The sequence below is a fragment of the Cryptomeria japonica genome, chromosome 4 (genome assembly GCF_030272615.1).
Source record: "Cryptomeria japonica chromosome 4, Sugi_1.0, whole genome shotgun sequence".
Classification (NCBI taxonomy): domain Eukaryota; kingdom Viridiplantae; phylum Streptophyta; class Pinopsida; order Cupressales; family Cupressaceae; genus Cryptomeria; species Cryptomeria japonica.
The window spans coordinates 543,235,462-543,253,609 of record NC_081408.1 but is presented as its reverse complement, the minus strand read 5'-3'; the positions used below and the strand labels follow the sequence as shown (position 1 = coordinate 543,253,609).

The 18,148-nt window shown below is 35.9% G+C and overlaps 2 protein-coding genes across 6 annotated transcripts in view; both read right to left on the bottom strand.

The window, feature by feature from the left end:
• The window catches only part of LOC131034975 (G patch domain-containing protein TGH), a 188,317-nt gene that overhangs the window by 58,490 nt on the left and 111,679 nt on the right, over positions 1-18,148 (bottom strand). For 4 of the 5 annotated variants that reach the window (XM_057966594.1, XM_057966593.2, XM_057966596.2 and 1 more), the window contains exons 13-17: positions 14,222-14,711; positions 13,628-13,921; positions 13,384-13,515; positions 10,350-10,583; positions 9,497-10,141 (exon numbers count right to left, since the gene is read on the bottom strand). In XM_057966594.1, coding sequence (XP_057822577.1) covers positions 9,497-10,141; positions 10,350-10,583; positions 13,384-13,515; positions 13,628-13,921; positions 14,222-14,711 — 1,795 coding nt within the window. The remainder of the gene's footprint in view (positions 1-9,496; positions 10,142-10,349; positions 10,584-13,383; positions 13,516-13,627; positions 13,922-14,221; positions 14,712-18,148) is intronic. The other variant, XM_057966598.2, reaches the window with a different exon arrangement.
• On the bottom strand, positions 933-4,679 carry LOC131034976 (uncharacterized). Its single transcript, XM_057966599.2, has 3 exons — positions 1,936-4,679; positions 1,608-1,823; positions 933-1,505 (listed from the first exon to the last, which is right to left on the bottom strand). Exons 1-3 carry the CDS (start codon positions 3,647-3,649, stop codon positions 1,261-1,263), a joined length of 2,175 nt encoding a protein of 724 aa, XP_057822582.1. The 5' UTR covers positions 3,650-4,679; the 3' UTR covers positions 933-1,260.

The following is an 18,148-nucleotide window of genomic DNA, read 5'->3' as shown; positions in this document are numbered from 1 at the left end:
ACTCAAGTAGAGAATGCAATAAACATGATACATGATAAGATTGTGGAAGTAGCCGAAATCATACTTGAGAAGGAGATGAATGAAAGAATTCATATAGATGTTGATCAGCTGATTAAGAGAGTGAAAGTCGTATTCTTTGGGACAGCCGGAGCAACTTCAAAGAAACAGTTGAAAGACATACACTTATTCATGGTACTTGCTAGCAAGACTAAAGATTCCAGGCCAGGATGAGAGAAAACCTTTGCCTCTGCCTTGTTGAGCTTCATGGAAGATTAGTTGAAGAATGTACCTGCTCCTCCAATTACCAAAATTGAATTCATGTTGTCCAAATTCCTTGAATTTGTAACAAAAGAAAAAAAATAATGGAAACAAACTTCTAGAAGATAGTATGTTATGATCTCAAGTGGCATCTTTTTTATCACTGGAGGATTTTCCCTCAGAGTTTGTGTTAGATGGATGTCACATTCCCATTGGCTGATATTAAATAATTTGCAATAAGATTAGGTTTTGTTGTAACAAACCCTAATTAGGGTTTAGGTGGCAAGATCTTGGCCCTTGATTTTGATTTAATCTTGGCCATTCATTGTATTTGGAGCACTATATAAGCCCCACTCATTTCATTTGTAAAGGATCGATTAAAAGAGTTTTGAAGAATTGTTACTTTGATGTTGCCAGAAATAATAGTCATTGAAGTGTTGGTGAATTATTGTGTTTTGGAGCATTTGCTTGTTTCTTCATCCTTTTATTAGAGAACTTAAAATTTAAAAAGCACAAAAAAACAGATAGAATAGAATTTGCTCAAGTATTTAGATGAATAAAAGACTCATGTGCATGATTGATAGTGAAGCTCTCATTGTTCATACCAAGGAAACAATAATCGTTTGGGGAATTAATCGGCAAAACAAAAGTATAAGATTTTTTCAAAAAATCGGGAAAAAATCGGATATACAAAAAAACGTAAAAAATTGCAGAAAAACAATCAAAAACTACTTTTTTTATATATTTTAGGGTATTTCCATAGCATAGAGATATTGTAGGCAAATAAAATAGACACTTGAAAACATGAATTGCAGGAAATAGATTTTTGTTGTTTATATTCATATCACTGATTACGTTCCACAAAATATACTACACCATAAATAATATCTAGATGGTGATAGATGTCAAAATGTCAATTACAATATAGTTTGTGACTTTGAATAAAGTCAACCTGTAAACTAAGTACAAAATTCCAAAATCTCAAATGTAGGCAATGACATGCTAGAGAGCAGGAGGCCCTGATGATGAAGCTCCTGGGTAAGAGCCTGTCCTAATTCCTTCAACCCATTCAGGACGAAAGTTGGCTTGCCTCATGATATCAAAATCTTCAGACACAAGCGGACGATCAGCAACAACATAATCATCATCAACATCATCATCATCATCATCATCATCATCAGCAGCAATCAACTCGCACTCTGGATATATCTCATCAAGGTCAATTGGCAAGCATTCCTCAATAGTTCCTGATTTTGCCCATGTAGAAATTAGTGTTTCCCTTACAAATGAAAAACCAATGAATAGTGAATAAAAGTCAAAAAACTGCAACTATATATTAATATTCTCACCTTGAGCTTTCCTTATCTTCAAGCGGAGGTTGTGATGAACAAATACCAAGTCATTTAGTCGTTGTTGTGATAGGCGGTTGCGTTTCTTAGAATGTATGTGTTCAAACACACTCCAATTACGCTCACAAGCTGATGAGCTACATGGTTGGCTCAAAATACGCACCGCCATCCACCTTAAATTTGGTATTTCATCTCCAAAAGAAGCCCACCATGCAGCTGAAAAACACATTATATGGAGATGATATTGTAAGACTAAGAGTATGTTATAATCTTAACAAACTTAATGGTTGGCAAAATAAAGAGATTGTCAAAAGTTTATAGAGTCTACCTGGTTGAATTGTCTTTCTGCTTTGTATAGCAGCCCTAGAAGAGAGAAAGCCCTTAGCATGCTTGTACATTTCCAGCTCTATCGTAGCCGCATCAAATTTTTCCAAGTCAGGAAACATTTTTTCCATGCACTTGAAGAAGCCTTGTTTGATCTCAGCATCAATTTCCAGGAAGTCAGTCTTATAGAATAACAGAGGATTGAGAAAATATCCTGCAGCATGGAGAGGAGTGTGCATTTGTCCATCCCATCTCCTATCAATTATGTCCCACAACGGCATATACTTATCTCTGTTATTTTCCATCTTACTCCTTATCACCTCCTTGGCCCTATCCATAGCCTCATACACATATCCCATGGGGGGTTTATCTCCATCCACTAGTCTCAAGACTTTTACTAAAGGCTCTGAAAATTCTACAATTTGTTCAATAGATTCCCAAAATGTGGTAGAATACATATACTCTGCCACTGCTATGCCATTTGCTTGACTTGTGAAACCAGACTCCATCCACTCAGCTGAAACAAACATTCGCCTCAAATTACCTTTTTGTTCACATAATGTTTGTAATGCAAGGAAATATGTTGCAAATCTTGTCACTCCTGGTCGAACTAGCTCCTTGCCTCCTGTGAAAGAGCGCATTATAGCCAAAACCCTTGTGTGATTATAAACAAATTTGGTAACCTTGTGAGTTTTCTGAAATGCAACCTTAATCCATTCAATTTTGCCAATGTCCTCTAGGGTTAGATCAAGGCAATGTGCTGCACATGGTGTAAAAAACATGGAAGGATATTTATCTGTCAGAAGTCTCCCTGCAGCAACACAAGCAGCAGCATTGTCTGTGATAAATTGAACCACATTTTGTGGCCCTACATCCGTAACTACCACGTCATACATCTCAAACAATGCATTTGTGGATTTCATCATATTAGATGCATCCACAGATTTCAAAAAAACAGTGCCAATCTCACAAGAGACAAGGAAGTTAATGAGAGTTCGGTTCCTTCTATCTGTCCAACCATCTGACATGATGCTGCAACCAGTTCTAGCCCACTGCAATCGATGTTGTTTAACAACATCTTGAACATCCTCTACTGCATCTTTCAGCATACCAACCCTCAATGATTCACAAGATGGGGCTTGAAACCCAGGACCTACAGCTGCAATAGCATCTACCATGGGTTGCCAATATGGATTTCTGGAAGCATGGAATGCTGTGTGAGAGGAGTACCAATAATTAGCAATTGCCTTCTTTGCTTGTTCAGTGACAGTTTTCCTCCATCCTGTACTCTCCAAAGTGGTTTGTGATCCTGGTGTGGTACGAGGTTGGAAGAAAGCATTAGTGTTTCCTCCACCTGTGTTTGGTCCACGTGCTATAGAATTATGTGTCGACCCAGATTCCCTGAAACTCCCATCTTCACCATCCTCACCCAAATCATGCATCCTAGGATTTGTAGAAGAAGAACCTAGTTCAACCCCAATTCTTGCCTTTTTGGCCTTATTCTCAGCAATCCCTTCAAGAGATTGCTTTGCCTGATACGAGACATCTGTAGGGCATTTTTTGCATATCTCGGTGTTATTTCCTCGTTCTTTTGACAAATGCCATTTGAAACGATAAATTCCACCACCGATCTCATCTTGACACCAATTGCACTTGACCTTCGTGCTACCAGGAATTGCTGTGCAATGTGTCCATGCAAAGTCTTTTTGGCGTGGCATGGTGATCAAGAATTAGTTCTGCAAAAACATTACACTCAGTTTTTAAATTTTTTGAAGCAGTATGCAAAAGACATTTTAATTCCAAGACCAGTGATACAAATAGGATCTAGTGAAGTTAAAGTGCCCTTTCCTCCTGCAGGTACCTCAAGTGCTTCTACTTAGTTTCTATTTTATTGTGTTTAAGTTGAGATGAAATATTCACATAAATGCTGATGAAAGGCCAAAGCACGGGGGGTTAAAGTTGGACACCCTGTTATCACTACCACCAAGTAGAAACTATGAAGAGGAATAAAGTAAGAACAAAATATATAAGATAGACTCCAGTTCAATGATTAAGTCAATAAGTAAATACTAAATATGCTCAAGAGTCCCTTGAAGAAAACCCAAAGGCAATTTAAAATTTGAACTTACAACAGAAAAGTTTACAGTCTCAGCCTAAGAAAAGACAAATGCAAAATGGTGTTAGTTTCCCAGAGTATTCCATAGAGCAAAAACAGAGTCAACACTTGTTGTTTTCTTCCTTAATTGATCTAAAGAAGAACACTGATAAAGCTACTAAGATTAAAGCCCAGTTGTACACAAGTGTACAAACTGCTTTAGGATTGTAGAGGAAGGTAAAATTCATTTCTCAAGCCATCTATACCTTCTCGGATTTTATTATTGCCTAAATCAGAAATTGAGTTAGTAACGTTACCAACCAAGGGACCTAGGAGACAAACAATATTTTGAATAAATGATTTAGGCAATGGATATAATACTACAAGCATTTAACAAATATCAAGTGACCTAGGAGACAAACAATCTCAGAGGCTCAGAGCAGGACAATCGGAGTTTACTATCAAAGATATAGCAGGAAATACAGTCAAGAACACTTGTCATAAGAGTACTATCATATCAACTCAAAATCACAAGGCAACTGATCAAAAAGATTCAGTCGCTGATCTAAAAGGTGTTAGTACAGAGAAGCTTTATGGGTTTGACAGTGATTGAAATTACAAAAGGGGTTGTTTTACATAAGCTACAGACTATTGCAAATTACCAGATAGTTTAACAGTAATTTCTGAAATTACTAAGTTTTAAATAGTTTAATTACGTAATGATAATCTAATAATTAAACAATTAAACAGTAATTTAACAGTAATACATAATATTTAATAATTACAGTAATATTAACTTAAAACTATGAAATACATTATAAATGCGAAAAGTTAATAGTGTGAAAATTTATACATTTATAATGTATTTCACAGTATTAATTTTTTGCATCTATAATGTATTTCACAGTATGTAAACTGTGAATGTTAGTTTCAAATCAAAATACGTTTTTCTCACTGTATTTCTAGTATTGAGCTGTAGATTTATGGTAATATTCTTTATTAGTCTGATGATAAAATATCATTAGGGTTTTGGTACAGCTAATGGCATTCGACTCTTTTACTCAACCTGGAAATATAATATCATAGTTGGATTGGTCCATCCCATTTGGTAGTGCTATTTTATCAGTTTAATTTTGTTAAATTATTGAATATCATTTTGTAATTTTTTAATAAGAATTAATGTTTTAAATGTAAGGAGTCCAGGAATTGAGATAAAGTGATTGAAGTGTTAGGTTCTCATTGTTGAGAACTATATTCAAAATTCTAATATGACAGTTAAAGGTGGAATTCTAAGTGCTGTCTTCGTCTTCTACTGTTAGGCTTCTAGCAGTAATTTCAAAGTTGCTTCTCTTAAGGAGTTAAATATTGGTTGCTTGTAAGGAGTAAGTATTTGTATTAGTTCGTTCATATGGTCTTTTGAGTTGTGTTTGTAGATTATCAGAAAATATATTTTTTTAAATGTAAGAAAGAAATAATTCAATTTTAAGTTAATCTGTTAGACCTGGGTGTTCATATTTTGATTGCATTTTTCCACAGGAAAAAACATTAAGTCTGAAGAGCCCAACGAAGAGCATATCTCTAGTAGTAGCTGTGTAGATGAAGACATTTCTACCTTTTTTGCAGGGTCAGATGTATTGCCTGTTACCGATTGTTACAATCACAATTCTGAAGTAGGGAAGGAACAGTCCGGTGTCACTGATACCCTAATTACTGTGTTGAGTGATGCATTGGGTGTGGGCTTCCAGCAGATGGTCTCGACAAATTTCACAAGAAATCAACTATGTGAGCATGGCTCATGTCTCTGAAGTAATGTCCAGGGTGCATATGAAACTCTAAAACTACACCATTGACAATTCTTGAATCTTAAGACCTGTATGGAGAGGCAGTAAGCAAAAATTGGGCTAATTGGGACTACTTTTTGTGTATCGAAACAACTGCTTGCTAAAGGGATTACTAATCACAATTCGAAGAGCATACCAACGAGGAGGATGCTGAGACATATTCATATTTACGGTGCTTTAGTAGATTTTAGTATGGTGTCAGTTGGTGAATAATGTATTAATTTTTTGCATCTATAATGTATTTCACAGTATGTAAACTGTGAATGTTAGTTTCAAATCAAAATACGTTTTTCTCACTGTATTTCTAGTATTTAACAAGTAAACAGTAATTTTGATTTGAAACTAACATTCAAAACATTATCTCTTATTAAAAAATTTATCAAAAGTTATTTACCAACTTCCTAGTATTTCACAGTATGACAAATATTGCATAGACTGGAGAATGGTCATTTATCACAGAATGTATGTTGAGCGTAAATACCTGGAAGTGTTGCAACACCAGCGAGGTGAAGAATGGCGGTGGGGAGAGGTAGCCCAGTTCGGTGAAGGAGCCGGAAAGAACTGGAGCGAACTAGCGTAGCAACACCAGCGAGGAGAGCAAACTAAATGTTATCGCACTCTCAGCGTGCAAACCGTAAACCGCACTCTCAGCCTGCAAGTTATCGGGCGAGATATGGAAAACCCGAAGCGCGAAACAGTTATAAAGAAAAAAAGCAGACAATTTTCGCGCGGTTTAGGGTTATTTTTTACGTGGCATTTTATTGGCGATTTTCGTCGATTTTCGACGCGATTTTCGGCGCGATTTTCCACGATTTAATCGGTAAAAAATCGTTAAAAAATCGTTGAAAAAAGTCAACGATTTTTTTGCGCGATTTTGGGGTATTCATCGGCATTCCATCCGATCCGCGATTAATCGGGAAAAAACGCGTTTTTTTCCCGACTGTGGTTTCTATGGTTCATACTACTAATATTTCATCGAAGGTGAAGTATCTTGCGTAGTCAACTGAACTCATTTTAGCCAAGCTTAACTTCAATCACTACTTCCTCATTGATATGCTTCATCTTGATGGTATCTATGTTTGTAGTAATGATTTGAAAATCATTAGCTATCCCTAGAAGATCGCACTAGCCTTGTGAAGATGTTTGTTGCACGTCAAAGCAAAGCTTAGTTGAGCTCACTTGAAGTTGTCCATTGCTCGTGCATTCTTAGTGTTAGTTTAGCATTACTAAACCTTACCTCTTTTTCACTATTTTTATCAAGATCATTAGTAGAAGTAGGAAAGAGCTACATCAAACCCCTTTGGAGGTACAGCAAACACATCAAACCATTGAAGCTATCCAACATGTCAAGACCTAACATTGTAAACCTTGGAGTCATCTCAAGTGATCCTCGTGTTCAGCATTTAAAAAGTCTTTGTGCAAGAGAGGATAGAGTATTCAATACTTTTTTCTATGTTTGATCGTCAATAAAACAAACATCAATAGTAGTCACCTACTTTCATGCCACCAAGAATCTCTCAATGGAGTTTTATCTCTACAATCAATGAAATTCACTCTTATCAAGCAATAAAGACCCTACAACATATGTCAATTCTCCAGCCCAAGTTTGTGCTATAAAATGCAAGTGTGAGTCCACAATAAGCTAGAATTTTATGTTTCTTAATTCAATACTACATTATTCCAATAAGTTTTTTATATTCAAGGTTTTAATTTTGGTCATAAATTTTTAATATATTATATTATGTTTATAAAATCATTTTAAGTATTAATATGATATAATTAAAAAATTTAATTATCATAGTGAAAAAATTACATTTGAGAGTAATTTTAATAATATTTTTCAATTAACATTTTTTTAAGCTTGTTTTTAATTAAAGCAAAAGCAGGTTTTTAGGGGGACCCAAAACCCTGTACAAGAAGTTTTAAAGAGACTTGAAACCCTCACATTTTTCAGGGATCTGGAACCCTCTTACAGAATGTTGCAAAAAGATAAACAAAGGCAACCCATAGCCAACCAATAAAAACAAAGCATTAAGAACTAGTTGTTAAAAGAAGGTGGTTAAAGCCATCAAACCAAACTACTCAAACAATCACGAGAAAAGGGTTTTTCCAGGCTCCCTTAACCTTAACGATGAGTTTTAGCAAGGCTCGAATAACCTTCACTTCAATGACATAAAGATAATATGTAATAAACTAACTGGAATAAACTGAACCTCCCAAACAACCAAAAGCCTGAAGAGGAACTTTGACAAGCTCCCCAAACCTTCACAATGGGTTTTAAAATGGCTCCCAAAACCATCGTACAACAATCAAAAAGGGCCCCCATACAACTAGCCCTCACCTCTCCTGCAAAGCCCATCTCCACTTTAATAGAAGAGGTACCCACCTCAATAGGAACGAAAGGATGAAGAGCCACACTTGATCCAATTCCGCATCCAAGCAGCCAAAGACAAGAGAAGCCCTCACATAGAAACTTCCAACCTCTCCCACAAGGCAAATCTCCACCTCCACAGGAGACGCCACCACCTCTATAGGAACCACAAAAGAGGAAGAAAGGAGCAAAAAGAGCCAAATCCTCTCCTTAGCCACAAGAATATTCCCCACCTCAATAGGAGAAGACTCCACCTCCATAGGAGCCACATGGAAATAGACCAAGGGAAGAGCAAAATGAGCCCACTTGAGAACATAGAGATCCAAAAACCGTCGAGCTCTAACAAACACACAAGGTTGACCACAACCCCAAAACCAAAAGCAACCCTTAACCAAAAACAGGGAAAACCCCCAAAACTGACTCCAAAAAAAATAGAATCCAACAACACAAGCAAAGGGAAATCAACAAAGCTCCCCCCACAAAAGAAGCTAACTCCAAAACAAGAAAAGAAAGTCATAAACATGACAGATAAGGACCAAAGCCTAGCAGATCTACCAAGGAAAACACTGGATCTACAAAAAAAATGATCACCCACTTGAGATCCAGAAGCCAAAAACTGCATCAAATCCCCACAGATGCTCAAACAAACCACCAAAGATGGAGCCAAAGAGAAAGGAACCCCAAAATGGGATCTCACGCTGCCAGTAGTTGCCACCCAAAAAGCATCCTTCAATAGCAAAGCCAGGCCCATCAAAGAGAAGCTGAAAAGGGGTCAAGGAAAACAATCAAAACCCAAAAAGGCACCAAGGTCTGCTCTTCCACAGCCCACGAACATTTCACTCCAGGAGACCAGAGCAATATCTACAACCCCAAAGGCAGAAACAAAAGAAACAAGAGCAACGATGATTTTAAGCTAGTACAAGAACTCAGGTCGTGCTGTGGTTTTAAATTGGAAAAACAACCTCATTTCTGTGGTATAAACCTTAAATAAAATAGCACTTTATATTCTAATACCAAAGGGCCTAAAGGTGCAAGTGCAACAATTAAGTCTCTGATAACTTAATCAGCTAAACCACTCATCAATGCTCTACTAGGATGATATTAAGATCATTTCATTGATAGCTAGATGAATTCTTACAATTTGTTCAATGTACAAGGAAAATGATATTTAGCATACAAGGAAAATACAATAATACAAGTAAGATACTGAAAGCAAGAACATTTGTAATGTTATCTAAGATTCTAAAATTAGCATTACCTTTTTCACCTTATTTTCATCTCGTGAACTATGCTCCCTTCGGTGATGTCTTTTTGAAAGTGATTTCTCCCTTTCTCGATGCCCTGATTCTCGTTTCCTTTTCTTCTCTTTAATGTTGTCTTTGTCTCTATCATATTCAGAAGAACCACTGTTACGTGCATCACCACCAGATGATTTGCCTGCATAATTACTCCTTCCATTTCCATGCTGGACGGTGACTTCTTCATTGCCTTTACTGTCTTTGGTAGGCTGTACTTCATGAATCCTGTACATACTAGCTTCTTTCTGATCATCGGGCAAAATTGATGTATGGCCATGCATCCTAAAACTTGCATTAGGATTTTCATCCGACAATTTCTGGACAGAATAATCAGGTAACAGTAATCTATCATTTTCTATGCCACTTTCAGAATTTCCCTTTTGTTTTGGTTCTTTGTTATGGATTAGAACATTCTTTCCTTTCTGTGGCATATCTAACTCCAACGGGACTTTCAGGCCCAACTCTTTCCCAAGTGATTCAAGGAAATCACCAGCAATTAATCGATTCAAAGTTGCATTGGCTCCCTGAGTACTCTTATCTTGAATATCCATTTGCTTCTCTTCGGTTTCTTCTGCCTCAGTGTCAGACTCATCTGAGAATATCGCCTACAAAATAAGTGGATATCAAGAATGGTATAGAATATACAAACCAAAAAGCAACCAATTGAATCTCAGCATCCACAAAAGTCCATCTTGTCCTGAGTAATACGTTTGTTGCATCAATTTAGAAAGCTTAATCATCTTTATAAAAATTACAAATTTTCCATGTTACCTTTGAAATACCAAAGGAATAGCAAAAGAAATCAAAATATACCTTATACAAATCAACAGGCTTCTTAACAACAGCATCCTTCAATTCAATCAATTCTTCCTTGCTGTTACCATCATCATTAGCACTGAGGACTTCCAGCTGTGACTGGGAGATTTGCAGTTCTTGAGGATTGGATCTGTCTTCATTTGCTGATGATGTTTCAGGTAAGTCTCTCAGAGGATTCGAGATCAGAATGAGTGAATCCATCTTGCTTCTCACCTTAGGTAAAGGAGGAGGCTGCTAGCAAAAGAAGCCCATTTAAGGTCAATATTATAAAATAAAAACAAACTAGCTGAATAAAATAAAGATTGATAATATAACAGTTATACGATTGAATTCTGCATTCTGCAAGTTCAATGCGACTGTAATTAAAAATAAATGCATAGTTCACTGTGTGATATCAGATACAGCCACTACAAAAGTAAAGCTTATGAGAGAAAGGTGGTCAGGGATCTACATTAATTGAAATGCTTGAACTCATAATAAAATAAAATAAAATTAAGTTTACATTTACAAACCATTTAATAATTAATGTGATAAGAGGACAAAATGAATAAAAAGATTTTTCACTACTCTTTTCACAATGCTTTAGTTCTAAGGATAAATTTGCATAAATGTTGGCATGCAAATGCAGTTGCCCCTGCATAATAGATTATAATAAGCATCAAATGGTGGTGCTACTTCAATTGTCAAAAGAGAAAAAATGAAAGCAGTAGAGATGTGGAACACAGCAGTATAAGACACTATGTCAGTGGCCCAACCATGGGAGCGAGGCTCATGACTTATACCATCTACCTTACTGCCCAAATCCCTGGTTGGTGGAAGCCTTCTTGCTGGTGCATACAGTAATAATCATCTTTTATTAGATGTCTTAAACACACTAATAAAATAACTTTCTTGAAAACCTTTCATTTCCTTGGTCTAATGTCACTCAACTCTACTTTGAAATCAATCCTACTGGTTGTGCATAGTTTGCTATGCAATATCAGATACAACCAGCACAAGATGAAGTTTATTGAGGAAAAGAAGGTCACGATGATGTGACATACACAAATTGAAATGCTTTAACTTATAATAAAAAAAATTTAAAAATTAAGTTGAAACTTACAAACCATTTAGTAATTCACGTGAGGTTAGGACAAAATGCATCAACAGTATTTTCACTATGCTTTAGTTATAAGGATAAATTTGCATATGTGTTGACATGCAAATGTAGTTGTCCCTGCATAATAGGTTACGATAAGCATCAGATGGTAGCACTAGTTTGCATTCTCAAAAGAGAACAATGAAATAAAAATTGCAGTGAGAGATGTGGAACACAGCAGTATAATACACTATGCTAATGGCCCAACCATGGAAGCAAGGCCCATGACTCATCACTGGCTGATGGAAGCTTTCTTGTTAGTGCATACAGTAATAATCATCTTTCATTAGATGTCTTAAGCACACTGCTAAAATACCTTTCCTGGAAACCTTTCATTTCCTTGGTCTAATATTACTCAGCTCTATTCAAAATAAATCCAGTCAGTACCCTGCTATAGAAAATATTTTGTAGTCAACAAATTAGGCATATCTATAGAATGGGTAAATTATTCTTGATTTATCAATATGAACTCGAACCTCTATCGCTTAACCCAATCGAGTAAAAGGGGGCTCACATAAATCTCTTTCAAAGAATGCATCTCTATGCTGCTCAATCATATCCAATGGCAAAAAGAAACTAATTGGTCATCCAAATTGCATTAAACATCAGCTGGAATGCCTGGATTTGCAAAGTATAAATTATCGAATCCTCCACAACAAGCAAGAAGCTATTCAAGTTCTCTCTCTTGAAAGGAAAACACAAAGGCTGGCTAAAGCAATTGAACAGAAGGCATAGCAAAGAACAGTAATTAAAAAACCAATTATCCTGCCAGATCAGCACTGCCGTGTACCTCATTTCCAAGCACAAGACCAACATCAAGCTCGGTGTTGAATGTTTATGGACGTACTGCTGAAATTCAAACTCTCAAATGTTCGACTTCATCAAAGAATTGCTGCTCCGAATTTCCTAGTTTGCCATGTTATACTATAATGACAAATTTTATATGTTAACTTAGTTGTCTTCTGTTTAGTCTTATGTAAGTTTGGAATAATTTTTGTAATGTTTCCATTTGGAAGCCAGCTGTGAAAACAAGCCTGCACTCGATGGCCTCAAACTTCTATTAGGGAATAAAGGATTTCTTTAGTATTCCATAGTAAATTCTCCTTTCATCAACAAAAAATGAGCTTGGAGTCATTGTAGATCATTTAAAAAATACAAATTCTATAGAGGACTTCATTGTGCTTGAATTCTAATTCACATGTACCGACCACAGTAAACATTCTATTATCACCATTTTCTGTATCATTGGTTTCCTACAAATAGAGTAACAATAAGTTACAGATATCTTCATAGGCAGCATTCCCCCATTGCTCTTTTCTGTTTCGACTTCCACACTGGGCCTGCCCTGCCTGGCCCAAACTTATTTGGGACATATTATCCCTTATCTTCAGAAAATTGGTTGCGAAGCAAAACTAACTTCCATGTAAGTTGATCTTGGTGAATGATAATTAATAAATCTTAACAATCAATTATAGCTTGCCTAGAGAGAGTGCTACATAACAAATAGCGGTTTTTCCTATTTCAATAAACCCATTATCATACGGTATACCTCATACCAAATACTTGATAAAAGACATGTCAAGTAGTTTCTCACAAACCCTTCAATACACATAAATTCAAAAGAAAAACCATAACATAAAAGAGTACTTATCTAATAAAGTAAAATTACCATGATGAGCTGTTTCATATGAAAATCCTTGAGAGATGATCAACAGGAAAGGTAAAATCAAAGGTTACATGAAGAAATTAGAAAGCTTGATGAAATGAAATAAAAGGGGATGTGAAAAGAAGAGAATGGCTATTGCTGCCTAAAACTGAAAGCTGAAACAAAGTGCTCATGGATCAAAAGGAAAGAATTGAACAGATAAATAATAAATTTCAAAAGTATAGCACCTTTCCAGCATATGGATCCAGCAGATTAAAACGCTTGCATAGAAGTAAAGCTGGTCTCCACTGATGCTCCTCTCTGCGTGGAAGTTGCTTTGTCTCCAAGTTTTCTGTCTTTTCATGACTTTTCTGCTGCAGCTGCCCCATCAATTGGAAGACCATTAATATGTTTTATGAAAACAATCCATTACCCGTCCTAAAACAATCACTATGGACTAACATAAAAACACCCTGCCCTGGAAATAATTACCATGGACCCCATTGTTTCTATACCACCAGATGTAAACCGATTTCCAACAGTTGATACTAAGTCCAAGTGCTGATTTGAAGGAACAGAGTTCTGTTTAGTTCGATTGTCTTTCTCAATTATCTCTGCAGCAGCTTCAAAGTCAAGTCTTTCTTGTGCACGTTCTACGTCTGACATATTGCCTTCTATACATGTAGAGCGGAGACCCCCTCGATACTTGTCTTTGAGAAATTGTTCAAATCTTGCCTGTTTAGATGGATCAGTCTTAAAAGGTCGATTGGCAGATGCACCTTCAAGCTGAATCCTCAAGATAATCAACACAAAAAACATTAGCTTGAGAAAACTTATTGCATATACAGTCGTAAGAAAATCTGTTTAAATATAGTCAAAAAGTATAAGCTTGAGTTTTGCTTTACAAGTTGTTTGCTCTGAATTAAAAGGAACTACATTGCAAGAATACTAAAGCCAGCTATGTAGCATCAAAACATGAATGATTTGGATTAAAATACAAAGTCATGGTTAACTGTTTCACATATGAATTATTAGTCTTGGATGAATTCAAATATTTTTGTAGAACAGTTTGAAAGAAAATTGCACCTGTGAAATTGGCTTGGTAAAGGTGTCAGAAAGAACTGATTGAAGGCGAGCAACATCCCCAGGTGGAACAAACCCACTAGAAGATTTTAAACTTCTTTCTAAAGGAGTTTCACCTAAAACTCGCCCCCGGTCCTCTGAATTCAGCTTTTGCCTCTTATTTTCATGTGAATTCTCTGTAACAGACTTGCTTCTTTCAGCAAGCTTCCTTTGCTCCTCCCACAATTTTCTCTTGTAATAATCATGGCCCGGTCCTCCGAAAAGAAAACCGAACTGTGGATTGTTTGCATTCTTCTCCCTAGAAAGATCTTCAAATATTTTACCACTTCTCGCTACAAAAGTCGCAAGGCCATCAATCATCATCCTCAGCTCTGAGTCATCTGGTGGAGCTCCCTCAGGTGGGGGTAGCTCACTAACTTTACACTCAATCTCAAGAGGAACAGAGAAATTGTGTTTTGGTACAAATCCAGGAGGAATAACAGGAGGATTAAACCTGAACAAAATTCATTATTACAACTTAATTAGATGAAAGGGAATCAATTTCATATGCTTACAAGTAAAAATAAATATTAAAAATGATCTGAGATAAATCTGAAGAGACTTAAGCAATCTTAAATTCTTAATTGTCAAGATCCTGCAAAATAGCTTGTGTTTAACTTCAACATTACTTATAAACATTGATCAATTGGCCAGAGCATCTCTAATATGTAATTTTGGTGCACAAGCTTCCATTCAGGCTTCCAAGAGCATTAGATATGTAGGGCAGAGAAGACAAGGCATGGAAGCAAATCAAAATCCTTTCATTACTAACAAATACATTATCAGCAAACAATTAAGCATAGCGATCAAAAGAATACATAGGTAAGGATACACTTAATAGTTTCTCTTGACCACTATAAGTTGTACAAAACAGAATTAATTAAATTGAAAAATGAAACACAAACACAAGGCTCAAAATCCCCTCATGCCAGGAACAAAGTTATCTTACTTCTAGTTCTACTCAATGTATGGATTCTATTAAGGATTTCTTACGAGTGTTATTTTTCAGTAAACAAGCAACAAATCTCAAGACTCCAAAATAGTTTCTTAGTGTTTTGGGTGACAATGTGAAACAGTGAAAGAGCATTCCATTTACCTTTTAGCAGGCCATATCGCACTGAAGTAACATCTTCAACTTGAATTAATACCAGGAGAGAAATGTGATGCTTCTCATCATCATGTAATCAATAGTTGAAAAAATCACCAAAACCTTGCAAAACTCGCGAGTACTCGCAAACCAAAAGCCTTGGTCGGTTACTAGTTGATGGATTTTTGAGAACCTCACCACGATTTTTTTATAAAGACTTGCCAAAACTCACAAGTTTTTGTGAATAACTCACCTAAACAAGTATAATTTTGTTTTTTAAATGTAATCTTAAAAGTTTTAGATGAGTTTTGAAGCACTTCTATAAACAATAAAACACCTAATTTCACTCTTAAGTGATAAAATCTTAAAAATGGCATGCAAAATGAAGGCTTGTCACGAGAACAGCTAGCCATCCCCTGTAGCCCAGCAACAATATGTTTCATTTAAAAAAAAAGTAATGAAAAATAAAGGGAAACCTAAAAGCAGTATTATAACATCCAAAACAAAACAAAAAGAGCACATTTGTGTCTTTTTGCAAAGTGAAGAAAAAAAGACGAGCACAATGAGAAACCAAGTGAAAGAAAGAAAGAGAAGTAAGCAAAGAGAAAAAGTGGACCAAGTATCTAAAGCATCCCACCCGAAATTACAACAAATTCCTATAATTTGTCATACACTATACCACTGTAATATCCCCAAATAGGATATTATCTAAAATTCTGGTTTCTGCCTTAATTTTGAAAAAGTAAAAAGCAGAAAAAGCAATTTTCCTAAAAAATAGGAAATTGTTAGAATTGATCCCAGAAAATTGTGTTGTTATTCCTTCAACCTATCTGAGCACATCCGAAGCTGCAGAACGTTCTTCTGATAATTCTTTCTCCTTATTGATTTGACGACTCCTCCAAATTCTTAAAAACTTGCTCATTTGCGAAGGCGAGAGATCGGAGACAAAACCTAAGATGCCAAAACACTACCCTAAAAAAGCAAAAACAAGGGGCTCCACATTAGCAATGGGGCAATGTATGATTAAGTCACAACAGAGTGGCAACATGTTCAGGGCATAAAACTCTAATGCAGTGTACACAAACCATCAAGAATGCTGCTCCAAATGTGGCGCTCAAATCTACTCTAGGGGCTGTTACGAATTAAAGTTAAAGAAAATCGTAGAGAATGAAGAAATCACTATCTAAATGCCAAATTGCTCCTCTCAAGTGGGCACTCCGATTAGGGTAAAGCCTAATGCAAGATAAACATCAAAATGCCTCCAATGGAATTAAATATAGACTTTTCATACAAACCCAACAAGTCATAAATCTGATCAGCCAACTTAATCTTCCTTTTCCTTTACAAAATGATACCAAAACAATGGTGAACCAAACCCTAGTCGACCTGCAATGATGTATTCACAAATCATCTCCAAATTAAATGAAATTTGGACACAAATCTCCTTCCTTTAATGTCCAAACCCTAGCCGCCCAAGGTATTATGAAAAAATTGCAATTAAACCCTCCAAATTTGAAGCAATACGTCTCCCACCTACAAATAAACTTCAAACCCTAGCAAATATGATTTTCCTTCTTTCAAACCCTAGCTGATTGAAGCTCCAAAATGATATAAAACCTACAAATATGCTCAACGATGAACCCTGGGTGGATTCAACTCTCAATGTGGAGTTGGCTTTTCGTCCAATCCACTTATTCCCAAGGGTTTTCATCCTCAAATTTCTTGTAAATGAAAACCAAAGCTCTCAAGCTTCTCTGAGAGAAAATTAATAAGCCAAGTATATGTCAAATGAGCTCCCAAGTGCCTTTTTACAATGCTTTCATCCCAAAGCCCTAATTAGGGTTTTCCCATTTTTAATTAATAATAAATTCACCTTATGACTCCCTTGGCACCCAAAAGATAATCACTTCATTAATATTTTAAATCAATATCTTATAACTCCAACGACACCAACATTAGAACTTTACATTATATTAAATAACTAAGTTGCAGGTTCAGGAACCAGTTCGGGTTCGAGAACCCCATTCGCCGATTTAGCAAAATTTTGAAAAGGGCTTTGGGTTCATTAGTACAAAAACAATGTAAAAATTATATTAAGATTAGAATGTCACATAGCATCAACAAAACCACCATAAACTTGTTAGATCTCGATTGTGACTTACACCTGAAGAAGTGTTGAATGTATACAAATCATATCAAACTACAGATGATCATGAAAGTGACATGGGAATAAGAAGCTAACTGCAATTTAGCTTATGTTTAATTTAGGAGAAGATTGGGGCAGCTATTCTATTAAAAGTATTGTGTATATCTCAGATTGTAAGGTCTGATACAAGTTCAAGGATTTTTGTATTCAGTGAGTCCAACTGCTTACCTGTGTAAATCATTAGTGACTCAAGCAACTGAATATTTTTGTTGCTGTTCATAAGCCAAGGATTGTAAATTAGAATGAGCTAATGCATGGGTATTCTGCTGTTGTGATTGTGCACTGCTCTAGTACATTGTATAAGGTTAACAAGTAAGAGGTCAAAACTCAATTGTTTGCTGCTCTATTTTATCTTGCTTCAGACATAAACAAAATTTGAATAAATCTATCAATTGTCTATTGCTGTTCTTAAAAATTTTAAGTCTTAAACCAACATGATAACTTGCAAAACAATCACACAAATCAGCAAGTTTGAAACACATACCTCTCCAAACAAGAAACCCTCATTGCTATAAATTTTATAAAATGTTGCAAAAATAATAGTAAATTTGGGCACCCAGGCGTCCAAGTTCACCTTGGGTTCACCCCAGACAAACCA